Source organism: Chanodichthys erythropterus, chromosome 11 (genome assembly GCF_024489055.1).
Source record: "Chanodichthys erythropterus isolate Z2021 chromosome 11, ASM2448905v1, whole genome shotgun sequence".
Lineage (NCBI taxonomy): Eukaryota > Metazoa > Chordata > Actinopteri > Cypriniformes > Xenocyprididae > Chanodichthys > Chanodichthys erythropterus.
In genome coordinates, this window is record NC_090231.1 from 35,670,379 (window position 1) to 35,688,247 (window position 17,869).

Genomic DNA, 17,869 nt, shown 5'->3' on the forward strand with positions numbered 1-17,869 from the left:
TCTTGCGTGCCAGCGATGAAGATTTATTAAGTTCAAAATTGCTCGTGCAGCTTGTGAACGTCTAATGAAGTGCAGGTAAATACATTTTCAAACAAAAATCTGTACACCGAAGCACTTAAATTACAAGAAACAACAGCAACAAAGACACCCTTGGTCTTGACATGACAATAATAACCCACTTAGGATTCCGACTTTGAATTGGCTCTTCACATAACTGCAGTGTGCAGGTGTCTCATTCTCGTGATGTCCCTCGCACCACACCGTACTTCTCCCACCCTCTCGAGGGAGGAAAGTTTGGACAACCGCAAGTGTTAAATTCTCTTGCACCAAGCATTTCGATGACCTGCAAGAATCATAACAAAGAAAAACCCCTTCAAAAACAAAACAACTCATATGAAAGGTAAGTGTATATTTAGAAAAAGCGTGTTGTGTTAATGTCGCGTGAGCTTGCATTGAAGAGGAAGCGCAAGTTGGCCAAGCGCTCTATGTTGCCATGGCAACGTGGCACGGCGCAGCAGACAGTGGAATATTCATCTCACTAATGTGCAGTTAAATAACATTAACTTGACAATTTCTCTCGGAAAATACAACGAAGATGTCTGTGTAGTCGCATTATGTAAGTAGAACCATAATATTTAAAGCCTTATATGTTATTAATCCTATTTAGCACCTCAACATCACTAAACCAACTTCTGAGGAATTTTGCCTGGCTAACAACTGTCTATTACAGGTGAGAAATAAGAAGACACCATTAAAATAAAAAAGTAAAATAAGTAATTATTTTGTTCTGTTAATAAGATATAAAATTAATTGCTTAAACTGAAGAACTTGATTTTCTCACACTCAGGATATAAGTCACCTAACCACTCAGTAGCCAAGCATAGTCGGTGTTTTGAAACATAAGGGAGCAATAAAACATCTATTATTATGCAGGTTTTATGCCAGATAATTATATTTAGCTGGAACAGGTCACAGGGAGTTAATTGCTACTTGCACGAGATTTAAATAATTATTGGCTTTAAGCTACTGAATATTGGTTGCCGTGGTTGTGCCAGGTCTCGTTTTGTCCTACAAAACAGGCTTTGTGCTGTAAGTCTATGTTTCGGAGTGGGATGTAAACTAATAGTCAGTGTAGTATAATTTCATCATTCACTGAGAAATGTGGTCACATTTTTGAGATAGGAAAGAGTGTTTTTTTTTTGTTTTTTTTTTGTATACGATAACATTCTTATGAAAAATGGAGGTAGAAGGCATAAAGGCCATTGTTTGCATCACATCCTGTATACTAAGATGCCTTTATCTGGTTGTGTCCTTTGCTGCCTATGATATTCCACAGTCTGTGTGGTGTGTGGGTTGGCAGTTGGTGGAAAGAATAAAATGGATATCTGATATAGAGCAGTTGAAAAAGGTAAATTCATTTATAAATGCCATTGTTTTTATTTTTATCCACTAAAAAAATAGAAAATAGTTTCAAGAAAAAGTATATTTATAAAAGTATATTTATATGTATATTTTTAAAAGTATAATATTTGCTTGGTTATTTCTAGAACTTGTTTTTTTCTATAACATTAGACATGATTGGCCGGGTGCATAAACTACTTATACAGTATATAATAATAATAAAAGTTATTTACAATCTAGTTAAGACACAGTCCTATCATAGAGGCTAGGTTTATGCAACTGGCCTGATGATTCTGTGCTTTGGAAGCCTAATTTGGTTTCAAGGTACAGGTACCTACACAAAATACTGCCTGCCATTGAATGGCTGAGAAGCAAGGTAGCTTCCTTTGGTTTTGGACACAACCACAATGTTTGACAAAACAGAGCTGGTCAAACATATTTCTGTCTAGGCTTACTCTCTGCTCCTTATGTAATAAATGTACACATGGAATATTGCTATTGTAAAGTACTGAAGATTAAACAGTATTTCACACTGAGCACTTCTGGTTTTACACTAAAATCTCACATAGCCTACAGCATCTCTTGGCTTATGTGCTTCTCTGGCTGATGTTGGTTTGACAGTACCAGGCGTAACTTGAGTGCCTAGTGGTAGGCACTGCTTGAGTCTGCTCTGTAAGAGGAGCCAGGTCTTTCTCAGGTGGTTTTAGTTGCAGAGGTTCTCACTGATTTTCCTCACAGCAGGCAATGACACTTGGCCTGTAAGAATGAAGTTTCTCCTGACTGTGCACTGTCAAATATTGATAGTAAGATCAAGTAGGATTTTCTGTCTGAAGCAGACACTGTACTCTATGCCTTGGCATCAGCAATCTACATATTATACTCTGGAACCTGTCTGGTGAGGTCTCTCGCAATGAAACTGCTTCCCGTTCAGAGTTAGTTTATAGGATAACAATGCTTAGTAGTTCATACATTTAAATTATTATTATTTTTTTTCCCCAGATTAGGCTGCTCAGTCTGACTAGTCTTTCACATAGTATCTCATCATCCAAGAACAGACATTTTTCGTTTAAGTTCCTTAGAATGGTTGTCAGTCACAGTATATATGCTTGTATCACCTAATTCAGAGATGTTCATCCCAGCTCCCTTCAGTCATCAGCTACACAGCTACATGTCAGCTAGGGCTATTTGAAACATGTTATCACCTATGATTAGGGCTGCACGATTTGGAAAAAAAAATCTAATCAAGATTTTCTGCTGAATTGCAAAATAAAAAAGCTCCAGGTTATTATATGTTATAGTCATATTGATACAGTATATAATCATTTTGCAAATTTACATTATATCAATTTTGTGATTATATTATATCAATGTAACTACAAAATAATTATTATTTTTGTTAAAATTATTATTACTAAATAAAAATCAAGAAATAAGAAATATTGCTATTGTAATAATTCACAGTTAAGAAATTTAAACAAAAAATATTTGTAATTGTAAAATTGCAATGCTAATATCAAAGTCCCTTTAAGACAAGTAATTTCACTCAGCGGCCATCTTTGAAACGCCTCTCAGGCATGCAAGTGCAGCTCCTATCTCTTTGAATGGGGAAACATCAAATTCTCCAAAGCTGTTTGCCAAACTTTCGATTAGGCTGGATCAAGATAATGCCCATGCGCAGTCCTAAATGTGTCTCATTTCTGAGGTGCGCATCTGACTGTTTCTATAGGAACCGGAGCTTTTAACGGCCGCTGTAGTGACGCGATGACTATACCAAACGGCGATCGGCTCTTATTTAACCAAATTGCTTATTCCGCCAAATTGCGCGTTGCACTTTCTGCCATTCAAAACAATACGTCTTGTGTTACTCTATAGTCTTTGCTAATATTTATGGTTGTCTTAATATCATTTTCAAATGCTGAACCATCGATCTTTTATTTAGATGTAAAACCAAAGGGAACCATTAAAGCTTCTCATTTGTAGACAACAACTGGTTTGAGTGTGTCTCATTACAAGTTTGGGAATATGGTTGGTGCATGTTGCTTTCCCATATGCATGTTATAAGCGATATATAAAGCAATGTGTCCCGAGGTGGAACCTAGACAATTGAAAACCTCCTAAAGGCCTTTTGAAATATTATTTTGCACCTTTGTAGTCATTCTGACTACCATTTGGTACCAATGTAGTGGTAAATATTTGTTTTTGCATACAAGAATGCCATGGTACAAGCTCACAAAGGTGTGCTTGCTTACTTCCTTGAGCACTGCATCAAAGGGACCGATTGATGTGTCCTTTCTAATGTGGAATATTGGTGTCTAGCTGAGCTCTTCAGATATTTGCAGTAGGAAGAATTGTTAATGATTGCAACAGGTGAATCATTAATGCAGATCGGGCTATGCGTTGTCCGTTTTCCTCAAGTTCACTTTTGTTTCACTGGCATTTAAAGCTAAATTGTTGCTATAACACCATCCTCTCCTGAAGAGTACACATTCCCTGTATGTGTACTCGTCATTATCACTGATTAACCCAATAATGGTGTTGTCGTCAGGAAATTTGATGATGCTGCTCTTCTGTGTAGAGATGCAGTGAATGGTTGAATAACGAGTATAATTAGGACTGAGGCAAAAGCCCTGTGGAGTGCTGATCTTAATTATTTTTATGGATGGGTGATGTTTCCCATCTTGACCACCTGGGTTCTGCCTGTTAAAAGTCCAGTACCCAGATAGATTTACATATATTCAGAAGTTTCACTTGTGTATGTTGAACAGTATGTTGTACAGTATGTTGAATGTATGTTTGCTGTGGTGTTACTAGGAAGCAGGGGACTTTTCCCTCACGCCTCCTATCATGTTTTTTTAAATTAAAACATAAAAGGTTGTCATGTGAATAACCAGTTAGTAAGGATATTGATTTTAAGTTTCATAATTGTTAAAACCATAATATGTGCTTCATTTCAAAATGTAAATGAAAGTCAAAATAACTTGATGTTCAGGAAGTGAGTCAGATATTGATTCAGTAATGGCTCTGATTCAGTCATGAAAATGATTCATCAGAATGATTCAAACTGGTAACGTGTGATTTTGAGAGTCTCTCTGAGAGATTCTTTAAAAGAACTGGCTCATAAGAACCATTTGTTTGTTAATCACATTACACTGGTAATGCTATGTATTTGCATTTATTTCACAGAGACAACTAAATAGAAAGACATGCTTTCTTGCCATACCATACAGTCTTTTAACATGTAATCATTCAAATCACAAGCTCAACAACTAAATATTATTACTTTTGTTGTGATTTTGATGTCTTCTAGTTATCTAAGCACACATAATTTTATTTTGCCTGCAGTTGAATGAATTTGCCTTGACTCTGGACTTCTTAACCACCCATTTATATCTTAGTTTAGTGGGGTATAATTTGATACCTCCAGTCCAAACCTCCTCCAACACATAATAGTCATGACATCTAGATTTAGATTTTAAATAGAAGGCATATTTATATGCAAGAAGTCATTAATAGGTTTACAGATATGTCCCCTTTTATTTTCATGAGTGGTTGGACTATATCAATTGGCAGTCCATTACAAACCTACACTTCATGTTAAACAGGAAAACATTATGTAGTATGGTGAGGTGAAGCACTCAGGTAAATTATGATTATGAGGTTAAATGACTCCAATAGTGTAAGCAGCCTAGACAAGCAAGGCACTATATCACTTGGTAATGCAATTCCAAGCCTCATTAAGACTGTGACGTTTATCATTTTTCATCAAAGGCACCTGTCAATGAATAATTAAGCTGCAGATGAGAAGAGTAAAATCCTTAGTAAGAGTAGATCAGGAGACCACTGCATCATGCAAGATTTGATAACAGTTTGCTTTGTGTATCTCAGATGTATTGCAAACCAACAATCAATGACCTTCACATTACAGCCAACACAAATATGGCATCCTTCTAGCATATCTTAAATATCTCAATAATGTTTCATGAATGCTTTATTAACATATTACAAATGCTTGGCCTCTGCAAATAATCTTCTTGGTCAAGTATTTATGATAAATAATTGAAATCATTCATGTTATGCAGTACATTGTCATATTGCTCTTGTATTTGCTTTGATATATTAGAACAAATGTTACGCTTTTTTCAAAAAATGTAATTATGTAAATAAAGGTGTGAATAAAAAAACAACAACTTATTTTGACTTATATGAATAACATTCTATTATGGAACAATAAGCAATTTATTAAGAAATATTTAAGGTGTTTCATCTTTTTGATGAATTAAAAACATTCAAAATATTTCAAACAAAACACATTTTCATGTTAAACGGCTTCACTTTTTGTCCTGATAGTTTTTTTGTAATAGAACTATAGAAATAATTAATTTACACACAAAAAAAAAAAAAAAAAAATCTGAAAGAATTCAGAAATTAGAAGTGAAGAACTGAAATAAGAAGGAGAGAGAGACAGCATGCGGGGAAGTAGGAAGAAATTTGTATATGGTAGAGAGAAAAGAGCAGGTGAGAACTCTATCCAGGCCCTGTATTATCTTTGTGTGTTCAGACATCATACTGGAGTCACATTTAATTTGGGCTCAAGTCAAGAGACAGCACCTCCCACAGTCAGGAGAAACAATGCGCATTTTAGTTCATAAACAATCAGTAAACAAGCACTAATGGGGTTTTTACTGTTATGGCCAAGAAATGAAAAATGCAAGAGGATCAGTTGCAGACATTCTATCTGCCATAATTACTTTCCTTTGAGTGCTTCCAGAAATCTGGGAGGTCTGTGGATTGCTTCTTAGCTGATGTGTATTCTGTGAGACAGCTAGAATATGTCTCTCTTAGAATGACTCTGAGTCTGTGAGGCTTATTATTACTCTCTTGCCTATTTTTGTTTGCTTGGGTACACGTGTGCTTCCTTTTGTGCTCTTTGAGAATTTGTGCTTATATAAAGATGTTTTGCTTCTGTAGCCGCAAAAATGGAATTCTGTAAGCGTAGCTTAAAGATTCGAAACATGGCCAGATGAGAAATGCATGTACTGCATGTATGCTAAATCCAATTAAAAAATAATAGTAAAACTTATGTATGCAGGTCGAAATTGCAGTGTTAACTTTATTCTAATTTGTTCTCAGCAAGTCCTCAGACCTCAATAGGACGTATCCTTTCGACAGCACAAGAAAAACTGTAATGTTAATCAATATTCAGCACTAAGCATAAAGAGAGTGCTTTCAATATACTGTTCAGCCCTCTGATCTTAGGGCTTTTGAAATGGGGCTTTTATGTCATTTATGGCTCAATTTTGGTTTTGGCTCACTCTTAAAAATGCTGTTGTTAAGTTCAGCTGTTGTTTTACCCGAGTGACATGCTGATGTACCTTTTCATCAGTGCCACTCAGTTTTTGAAGTTTAAGAGCTTTTTTGAAGAGGACTTCACAATTCCTTTTTACTAACAAAGGACGGGTTCAGCAACATTTTGCTGTCCACCTCAGAAACAACTGTTTTACACATCCTCTTGCATTTGCAGTAGCCAGCGCTGCCAAACGTGACCGCTTCTGAGATGTCCTGATCGTTTTTCCTTGTTTTTCTTAGGCCTGTTCAGGGCGAAGCTCTTTGACCTTTACTACTCTTATCACATAACTCTAATTGAGCTGATAGGAGTGTCCAGAATTTGTCACAACCATTTTGTTTAGCAGATAGATGGTCAGTAATGGGAGAGACAGTGCTGTTATGAGAGGACCTGTCAGTGGGACTTGATAATGCCGCTGAGAGAGGAGAGGTTAAAGACACTGCTTCCTCATTAATATTTAATCTCTTGTCTGTGTGGCGGATCCACTTCACCGCTCCCACTCATCACACCGTAATTGCTTTACATTTAATTTGGCCCTGGAGAATGTTTTTAAGCTGAGTAAATTGTGCTTAATGTTAGTGTGGAGACTTTAGACACTTTTCTTTTAAAGTGAGAAGTGAATTTGGAGAGCGACAGGTGAAGCCTAGCTAATAAGGGGTTACAACTGAGATGTTAGATTCTGGATTGCATGTATGTGATGACAGACACTTACTCCTGAATGAATATTTAAAGAGACATCTTATTTAAAACTTTACAGTTCATTGTTTAATATACAAGCTTTTGGCCTTGTTCACCAATAATTACATACAAGTATACATACACGCACAGAAAAGTTTCTCAAGTGCAAACCCTTGTTCTAATGTCAATGAATCTGGAGTATTCTACTATAGGAAGCGTTTGCCTGAATTAGCATAATACACGCCCAAGCCGTCTCCATATAAGGGCTTTTAGTACAAGCTCTACTGTAGAGACATTTTTCACTCTTTTTAAAGTTTTTTTTAAAAGTTTTTTAGGTTTTTATGACTTAGGTGACTTTTTAAAACTTAGGGTGACTTAGTATTTAACTTTATTATTAATATTAAAGGAGATTGCTTTAATTAATTGATAAACTGTTGAGTCGATGATGCTGACTTGTCGTCTCCGCAGTAGCGGACGCACCTAAATGCACATTTCATACGGATTATATAACCTGAGAATATTTGTTTCCCATTTGAATTAATTCACTTAAAAGCAGACATTTCGCTTTCTATAGATATATTTTTCATGTGTGAGGCAGCTGGCCATCCATTCAGGGTTGTCCTGCCATCTTCTATAGGCTATTTTTAATACATTTTTGGCTTAACACATAACATTCCATGTTTCTAAGGCCACAGGTAGTGATTTTTGTTTGTGTATGTTTTTTTCTAAATTTTAGAATAAATTTTTTCATGAATCATGATTTCTGTGTGAAAATATTCACAAATGGGTGCATGCACATGTTAGTGAATGAGAGCCCAGTGCCTCTAATTCTGTGATCTCTTTTTGTGTGAATTTCCATGTTTGCGACTATGTTGTTTCGCTGTATATGCAAATTATTAAAAATTGATTCATCTTTTAGATGACACATACAAATGTGTCTGGAGCTGAAAAGAAAATGGCTTCTCAGTGGACTCGTGCAAACAGTGCAGAGAAGGAGGTGCCCCACACTCGAATTGATGATGAATGCAACATACAGGTAGAGCCCTTATTGATCTAGATCAGGGGTGTCAAACTCAGTTCCTGAAAGGCCACTGTCCTTCAAATTGTAGCTTCCACCCTAATTAAACACACCTGAACCAGCTAATCAAGGTCTTCAGGATTACTAGAAACTTCCAGGCAGATGTTTTTGGAGCTACACTCTGCAAGACAGTTGCCCTCCAGGAGCTTTGACACATGTGATCTAGGCGGAGTGCATGCTTAATTGTACACACACAATCCCAAATAAATATTTGTTCTTGCTGTGTGGAAGTCATCAGAAATTTATGACTTCAAATCAGTGGCAAAAGGCCACTCCTGTCATGCTCCAGAGCCGTGGCCTTATTCACCATGGTCTGACCGCCCTCCAATATGGTAGCGCCCTCATCAGGCCTGGAGGGAAATTACACCTTTATGCTGTTGATTGCCCTCGCCCTCTCAGGAGGTTTCCAACTGCTGTCTTTGCCAAATCCGCAGCAGCCAGTGCTCAGCCTTGCATGCGCAGAGATAATGATCAAGTTAATTAGACCTGAGATTGAATGAACTGCGGCAGCAACTTAATCATTTGTAACTTGATTAGAAATACTATATTCTCCCAAACTCCAGAGACTAGCAAACTTGAAAATTAAGTTCCACTTTAAGGATTCAGGTCTCAACTTAATGGAGTATAGAGAAGCTGAAAAACAAACCCACCCTCATTCTGTCCCCATTAGTCAGAGCTGGAGCGTTGTTTACAGTCACTATAGGAGAAGGAGTGTGTTTGTAATACTTCACCTAATGCGGCCCTCTTTATTTGGATGCCCAGAAAATCTATTCCTTTGGGAGGAAATTAGGTCAAGGCAACTTTGGCGTCGTTTGTGAAGCCACTCACATTGAGACGCAGAGGAAGTGGGCAATTAAGAAGGTGAACAAAGAGAAGGTAAGTGTTTGGTCATCATGTTTCACCTGTTGACAGAGGTGATGGATGGAAAGCCGCTCACATGGTTGTCAAGGATGTGTTAAGTGTCATAAATGCTCTGCATCCATGCAGGCAGGCAGTTCCGGTGTGAAACATCTGGAAAGAGAAGTCAGCATCATGAAAAAAGTGAAACATGAACATATTATACATCTGGAGGAAGTCTTTGAGACACCAAAGGTGAGAGCGAAACCATGAAACATCTATTCTGTTCTCTTTCCTTTAAAGTTCGCTCAGCTGTGCTATTGTGAACCACACCATACTGCTGTGTATGCAACTGGATTGTGTTTGACAATGACTTCTCGTTTGATGTCAGAAACTAGAAATATACACGTATGTTTGTGTGCTGTTCTTCAGAGGATGTACCTCGTGACTGAACTTTGTGAAGGAGGCGATCTAAAGGATCTTCTGCAGAAGAACAAGCACTTCTCTGAGGAGGAGACTAGACACATCATCAAAAGCTTATCTGAAGCTATTGTATATCTGCACAAAAAAGGTGATGCTCACAAAACCCAGCACACTCCTTCTGATGTTGATGCTTCCTTATACCTGAAAACACATAATTCAAATTTTATTGATTTATTTCAGTGGCATTACCTTTAGAGAAATGCGTTAAATGGAAATGAAAACCCTAAAGTTCGGAAATGTGTTCACGTCTTTGTTAAGTCCTACGCAATGGCCTGGATTCCTTTGTTCCCCCCATATTCGATAATCACTCTGATGATTGCATCCACATTAAGTTCCTCTGTCATTATGGAGAATCAGGCTTGTTTTAATAATGAGATAATAATGAACAACTGTCAGACAAAATATCAGCCCATTTTAATTGAGTCTGAGGGGTTTATTTGAAGATACTTGGCGTTTTTTCTCTTTCTCTCTCCTTCTTGTGAAATCTGCAGTTAGAGGTAATTTAGGACGTTGCTTGGCAATGAGACACCATTACATGGGGCTAATGAGTCATTAACAACGAGCAGGGGAGGAATACTGATTAATAGGTGTGTTTTTCAACAGTCCCCGAGTGCTGGTGTGTCTCACGTCTAGAGGAGCTAATGATGCCACTTGCAATGTGTATATAGTACCGGAGTGTTTTATGAGATTGCAGTATATTAGCCTCACATGCTGATTATAATTTGATTATTTTCACATTCCTATTTAAATACGTACAGTTAATGTGTGAAGCAGTAATGAAGAATCATGATGTGGATGAAAGTGGTAATAAGAGGTGGGCCCTGTATGCTGGGTTCACGCGGGAACTACATTGTTTGAGAGAATGAATTGCAATTTAAAAGTGAACAGAGCAAAACATTTCATTTGAATTGGTCATTAAAGCATTTTTAAAAACGTTACCATTCCAGTGTGTTGCATTTTTGCCATGCTCTCATCTTTATGAATAATACAAACCCATTTCTCTCTTGCTCTGTTTCCTGTTTCTCTCTCTCTCAGACATTGTTCATCGTGACCTCAAACTGGAAAACATTCTTGTGAAGAGTTGTCACCACGGCAACGATAACGATATGGTCAATATCAAGGTGAGCGAGACGGTAAAAACTTCTGCGCAGGCATGTGGTATGGCATTCAAAAGCGGCGGGACATCTGGACATTCTCGTCTGTTGTTTGGTTCTCCCACCATCCTCCTTGCCCAAACCTTTTAACTGCTTTTTAAATACTGTCTCATTACACCAGACCTCCTGCCTAACTGCTTTCATATCACATTCTCAAAGAAAATGAATCACAAGTGGCTTTTCTGAGACAAATTACCAGCCGGGGCACAGCGTGGAGCAGAATAGAGCATTGACGGGAGCCGTCTGAAGCCGCTACCTGGAGCGGAGGGTTGAATCAGGGCAGCGCTGTGTTATAAATCAGAGTAGAACGGGGGCCCAAAGACAGCGCTGTCCTGGCACTGTATTAAAAGCTTTTATCTGGCAGAAGGTGGTCATCTCTCCTGGATATTAATCCTGCCCGCCCCTGACGCACCAATGAAACGATATACACTCCTCATATATATTATTCATATGGCTCAGCAGCACATAGTCTGTGTGAGTGTGTGTACCGGCTGCTCTATGGAAGTCTGTTTGGGCCGTAAATATTTTAATTGAGATCTAGAAGTGAATGCGAGGGAGATACGGTGATCAGTTGCAGCACGTCTGCAGTTCATTACTTTCAGTATTCCACTAGATCAGAATCTAATGATGAAAAGTATCAAGGAAAGAAGGAAACGTTTAATTTTTGGATGGATAAGATTGTGAGTAACACAAAGTCCTGTCTTCTCTGGTCTCAGGTCACAGATTTCGGACTCTCTGTGCAGAAGGGCGGTGTGGGCAGTGAAAACATGCTGCAGGCCACTTGTGGGACACCTATGTACATGGGTAATTCACATACTCAAACGCATACATTCTCTTGTTCCATTTACTTGTGATATGATGAATTACAATGGTGTGTGTGTGTGTGGGGGGTGGGGGGTGGGGTATTAATAAATTGAATGAAGGGCTGATTAAAATGAGCAGTAAAGTGGAGATGACCTAATTTACTGTAAGTGATGTGAAGCTGATAACATTCGAGAAGGAGTAGAGGCTGAAAGCTGTCAACGACATCACGCATCAGATGTCACACATTACACCACACCTCAAACATCTTTCATTATTGACACATGGACTTGCCCTTTCAGCACCTGAGGTGATTAATGGTCACGAATACAGCCAACAGTGTGACTTGTGGAGCATCGGCGTCATCATGTACATGCTGTAAGAAGATCTCTCCTGTTGTTTCCCTTCTCTTGCACATGCACAGACTCACATGCACTCAGACGCTCTGACTTGCACTATGTGTGTATGTTTGTGACTCTTTTTTCAGGTTGTGTGGAGAGCCTCCATTCATATACAGCTCTAAGGAAAGGCTTTCTGAGATGATTATGAAAGGAGAGCTCACTTTCTCCGGCCCTGTGTGGCACACCATTAGTGATGCAGGTTAGAACTGCCTCTGATATCCACACCGTTCCATTATGATTGCAGTTCAGCCAGTGTGGTAACTGTTTTATGTTCTTACAGCCAAAAATGTAATACGGTGTTTGTTAAAAGTTGACCCAGCTCATCGCATCACAGCCAACGAGCTGCTAGATAACCCTTGGATTTCGGTAAGAGAACTCAATTACTCTTTCCTCCTGTTCAAATGAGGTCATGAATATTATAGATTCAGAAATCGGCTAATTAGCACTCTTCAGTTTGATGGATGATTCACTGCGGAGCCTGTCAGAAAGAATGACTTGAAAGAAAGGAAATCTTTGTTTAAAGGGGGACACCTCAACCACTGTTACACAAACAAACGTCTTAGTGATGATGCGCGATGCGCTCCGGAATGCTCCAAAGGACGAAGAGAGTTTGGAGGTGAACGAGGCACTGCACAGCTTCTCTCTCACTTCCTCTCAGGATAAAGGGTCAGGGCAGAGTACTTCTGAAGAACTCTCAGTAACCCCAGCACCTCTTGATGACATCACAGACAGCAGCAGTAGCAGCAAACCCTCCACCCCAAACAAGAAGGTAATAAACCAGTGTACAGATATTATAATTAGGGCTGCCCTCGACTAAAGATTTTTCTGGTCGACTAATAGTTGTGCATTTTAAGCGATTAGTCGACTAATCGCATGTTTATTAATAAAACACATAAATCATAATAATGAGCCTTTAATGCCTACATAGCCTATTCAGCGTTCAAGCTCACGCATAAAGCTTGCCACAGCGCACCGGCAGAAGTAATGATTATGAATGTGTCGGGGAAAAACAGCAAGAAGACTTTTAATAATTGATAAACTGTTGTTTTCTGTATTTTCGGCTACAGTGACGAAGTCGACGATGCTGACTCCTCATCTCCGCGCCTATATGCACGTTTCATATGGATTACATAACCTGAGAATATTTGGTTTCCATCTGAATTGGTTAATTAAAAAAAGTCCACAGAGATTCACTTTCATTATTTTATGAAAGCACAACGTTTTGTTATTTTGAGCGCACACAAATACAAGTAGACTCTTTACAGATTCGTAAGATGTATTACTCTTATCTGTATGACCAAAAAATTGAGTATTTAAAGTGCAAGTGATCGCACCGTCGTCTTCATGTTAGCTGTCATGCAGTAAGCGCGCTACTCTTCAGCTTTCACACACCGCGCAAACACTTGAATAGCCACATTTTTCTAGGTTAATGTTAAAGCAAGCGGCCATGTAAAGTTGCTACTATTTACATGTTTCAGGTGATATTGAACATGTTTCATGTTGATGAATGATAGGCGAGCGTTTGGATGTCCTGTCCGATGTACTGTATTCACCACATAGACCAGCTGTTAATGATCTGTCCATCATAGACTGCATGACTTCGCCATTTCCTGTGGATTTTTTTTTCCTGTGACTAAGCCGCTAAGTAAATTTTGGTCGACTAACTAATTTTGGTTGCCTATTCTTGTCGACTAACAGTTAGTCGACTATTAGGGGGCAGCCCTAATTGTAATACAAGGTATTGTACAAAATTGGTAGCTCATACATATTCAAAAGTGAAGCATTTCTGCATGTTCATGCATTCAAAAATGAACATAAAATAAGATTATTATTATTATTATTATTATTATTATTATTATTTTTGTATATCCTAATCACAAAACACCAGTCAGGCCAAATTTGCAATCTGGGAGAATCTCAATCCCTCATCACAGCAATCATAGAGATATAAGACTGTGATGCAAATAATACTGTGTATATCACTGCATCTTATCTAGGGTAGTTATCTAGGGTGCCACTTAATTAACTTTTTTAAAAATTAATATTTGTATCCTTGCATATAAATATATGCATTTAGCAGATGTTTTTATCCAAAGTGACTTACAAAAGAGGCCTTTAGCTGTGACGGTATTCACAATAGAACACAGCTTCTTGTATTGCTTAAATACATTTTTTAACCTGATTTAAGCTAAAGAAACAAAGCTTACGGTGTCATTTTTTTTCATGGTTTCATAATTTTATGTTATTTTATTATTTATCTATACTTTTAAACTTTGCAAACAGTTTTGTAGAGTTTGGTTTATCCCTATTTAAGTAAATTTTGGTCTATCCCTTTTTAAGTAAATTTGAGATGCACTTGCATGATCAGAAATACTTTGAAGGGCTTTGAGGTTCTTTCAAACTCTTGTGGTTTTTCATGTGTTATACATTTAATTTCTATAGCCTCTGAAGAAAAAACTATCAGCCTCATCCTCTAATGGTGTTAAGAAGAGTGCGTCTGGTGCAAAGGCCTGCAGCGCCAATACATCCACTGCACAGGTCAGTCATTCACATCACTGAGCTTCCAATTGCTTTGCAGTTGATTTTTTTTTAAACATTTGTGCTCAGTCAAAGAGAGATATTTTGTCTTTTAAAAAGTATGTGACAGAAATCCTGGCTATTTCATGGCTAACCTCCATGGTCGCATTTTATTAAAAACAAACAAACTGTCTGTTCTCTAAACGGCCACTAGATGGTGCCAAGATAACCCTTCTCCATCAGCTGTCATACAGCATGCAGCACTGTCCAGTACTGTGGTTTGTTGCGCTTTTGTGAGATGAATGAGAGTGTCTTATCTCGGCAGTCCCACACAGGTAACAAACCCCCTGCTCAGCCAAGCACAAAAAGCTACAGCAAGGCCTCCTCCATCTCGGGATCCTGTCTCAAAACATCATCGGCAGAAGCAGCCGCTGCAGCATCCAACTCAAGCAGGCGCGAAAGCTTGTCCCCACGTCCCTCCACCTCTTCTATCCACCGTTCCACCAATCCAGCTTTTGGCTTCCGGGCTAAAAAACGCAGCTAGTCCTCGCGGTTTCATCCGGTGCCAAAGATGAGGAAGTCCTGGGGGTCACTGTGGCGTAGAGGGCCCGCCGGATACACAAATGACTCTTTAAGCCAAACCAGTGAATCAAAAGTAAAACTACTTCCTCCAATGTGAATGCATTTTTAGTCTTCGTAGTAGGATGTATTTTAATAGTTATTTTGCCCTTTGTATGAGTTAGACAGAGGATGAGCTGCTAAGTTTTTCGGGGGGTTGGTTGCTGCTTTATTTTTATGGACTTGGAACAGATGAACTCATCACTGGAAGAGCCCTGCATGGCACGAGATCGATTTGCCTGTTCATGGCAAGGCGCATAAGTCATCTTGAAGCACATTGAAATGCTATTAGGGAATGAATTCTCTATAGAGAATAAAGGAAGTTCAGAACTGTGAAGAATATAACAGGGTTTAATAGCTTTAGCTCTATGTTTTGCAATGGTAATTAGGCAATAACAGTAATTTCATGCAATATTCAAAAGGAACATGGTATTTACCACTTTCAAATAAAGCAAATGCCACAACAGTACATGTAACAGCTATCCTGATGGACTTCAGGTTTTCTGTCTATTCATTTTATGAAGATCTGTTGTTTCCTCTGATTCTCACCATTTGCCAAATCACATCGGGTAGCTGTTGTATATGAATAGTTCTTTTTTGTTATCCATTCAAATTAAACCATCCAACAGTAACTTTTGTTTGCATTTTTATCCTCTTTTTCTGTGATTCATGTACACAATATGAATTTTTCCTACTGGTATTAGATGTGCAGAACGCTTGCATCATAAATAAATAAGTCAGGGGGCGAGGGGACTTTAATGTTAGCCGTATGCTATGACTGTGAGCGGTGGGGCGCCAAGTGGTTAGACACCATGAAGAGAGCAGGATTGGGAGTCAAAGTGCAGGGTCTCTAATCTTGTTGAGAGCAGCAGGGTATACTGAGAGTACTGCAGCACTCCAGCACTGGTCTCTCTGCTGAAAAGAGAATAATCCCCAAGATGGATACAATATTAAAATAGTCAAGCAGAACTCACACAGACTGTATTACAATCCTCCTATTTGCATGTGGATGTGTGCGAGTGTGTGTTTGTGTTCATGGGAATTCCTGGGAGAAGATTGAAGTTCTCATTCATATAACCCTTTTAAATGCATTACTACTTTGCACTCATATGTTATGTTTTCAATTTGTCCTTTTATAGTAAAAGAAGATGTGATGGACTGCATTAATCGAGGTGCTAAAGGTATGAAAGGCTTGCTTTATCATGAATAAAGCGCCTTGTTAAGAATGAGGCCTTGAGTGCGTTGTTGCTTTTGTAAGGTCAGTACATAATTTATGCATCAATATGTTTATTTTGTATCAAAATATATATAATTTTTATTAAGCACATTCAATAAGTGCCATCCTTGTAGTTGAAAATTTAACAGGAAGTTGCTAGGAATCAAAAATAATGATCTGCTATGACAGCTGTGTATATCGATGGACCATCAGGTGCGAGATATTCAGTATAACAAATTCAGTAGTTGATATGAAGATCATTTTTTTAGGTCTTGAAATATAATATAAAAAAATATATAACTCATTTGAACAAGTACTGGAACTTCTCAATGTTTGTATCATGCCACATGTTTGTGTCTATGGAATTGCAATTCTAATCCTGCTTTTTTATTTTTGGGGGAAAAATGTCCATATGTGGGACACTTTTGGGAAAAATGTCCATATAATACCATTCAAAATATTGGGGTTGATAAGATTTTTAATGTCTTTTTTCCCTTTTGCTCACCAAGGCTGCATTTATTTAATCAAAAATACAGTAATATTGTGAAACATTATTACAATTCAAAGTAACTGTTTACTATTTTAATATATTTTAAAATGTAATTTATTCCTGTGATGGCGAAGCTGAATTTTCAGCATCAGCAGTCTTCAGTGTCACATGATCCTTCAGAAATCATTCCAATATGCTGATTTGCTGCTCAAGAAACATTTCCTATTATTAATGTTGAAAACAGTTGTGCTGCTTAATATTTTTTTTGTGGAAACCATGATAAAAATAACTAACAACAACAATCTTACTAGCCCCAAACTTTTCAACAACATTAACTTATTGTTTAAGTATTTATTGTTCCTCTAACCGTTGTACTAAAGGCCAACATGGAAGTGTGTGTGAGCTGTGATTGAGCTATCTTGGTATTCAGTACATCAGAATAATTGTGTTCTGTGATGATGTTGTTAGAAGTTAAAAGCTTTTTCTTTAAAAAAAAAAAAAAAAAATGTTCCAAAAGAAGCCAAAGCAGGATCAAATAGTAGCAATCACAAACAGCGTGATACAAACAGAGAAACAGTCCGGTTCCAAATATCATCACTTTTGGCTCGTCCAATCAAAGTGGACCGGAACTATAATACGGAGCTAAGCTCAGCGATTGCTTCGTCTCAGACTTACATAACTCTAAAAGTTCTGAGCGGAGAGATACCGCTGGATGGAGCTGTAGAAAACACGAAGCACTGTCACGCTAGGAACAGACACGAGTGTTGGATCACAATAGCCTTGTATTGAGTTTCCTGCGTGTCTGGCCGTGGTCACTTTTGATGGATTGAGCCATTAAATAATTATAGTGT

At 38.0% G+C, this 17,869-nt stretch overlaps 1 protein-coding gene across 4 annotated transcripts; it reads left to right on the forward strand.

Annotated features, from left to right (window-relative positions):
• Positions 1-318: 318 nt before the first annotated feature.
• On the forward strand, positions 319-16,482 carry stk33 (serine/threonine kinase 33). Of its 4 annotated transcripts, none has more exons than XM_067400871.1 (13): positions 319-400; positions 8,343-8,459; positions 9,264-9,377; positions 9,489-9,593; positions 9,771-9,909; positions 10,857-10,942; positions 11,692-11,779; positions 12,079-12,154; positions 12,264-12,376; positions 12,458-12,543; positions 12,701-12,946; positions 14,620-14,715; positions 15,020-15,925. In XM_067400871.1, exons 2-13 carry the CDS (start codon positions 8,343-8,345, stop codon positions 15,236-15,238), a joined length of 1,485 nt encoding a protein of 494 aa, XP_067256972.1. In that variant the 5' UTR covers positions 319-400; the 3' UTR covers positions 15,239-15,925. The 4 variants fall into 4 exon arrangements, with proteins under 4 accessions (XP_067256972.1, XP_067256973.1, XP_067256970.1 ...); XM_067400872.1 differs by lacking the exons at positions 319-400; positions 15,020-15,925 and adding exons at positions 491-616; positions 16,452-16,482; XM_067400869.1 differs by lacking the exon at positions 319-400 and adding an exon at positions 491-616.
• Positions 16,483-17,869: the final 1,387 nt, after the last annotated feature.

Excerpts from the sequence above, each read along its gene's own strand:
- stk33 (XM_067400871.1), top strand. The coding sequence starts at position 8,343 with ATGACACATACAAATGTGTCTGGAGCTGAAAAGAAAATGGCTTCTCAG. Across the intron at positions 12,544-12,700 it reads TAGATAACCCTTGGATTTCG|GGGGACACCTCAACCACTGT; the intron begins GTAAGAGAACTC and ends CTTTGTTTAAAG. Across the intron at positions 12,947-14,619 it reads CCTCCACCCCAAACAAGAAG|CCTCTGAAGAAAAAACTATC; the intron begins GTAATAAACCAG and ends TAATTTCTATAG.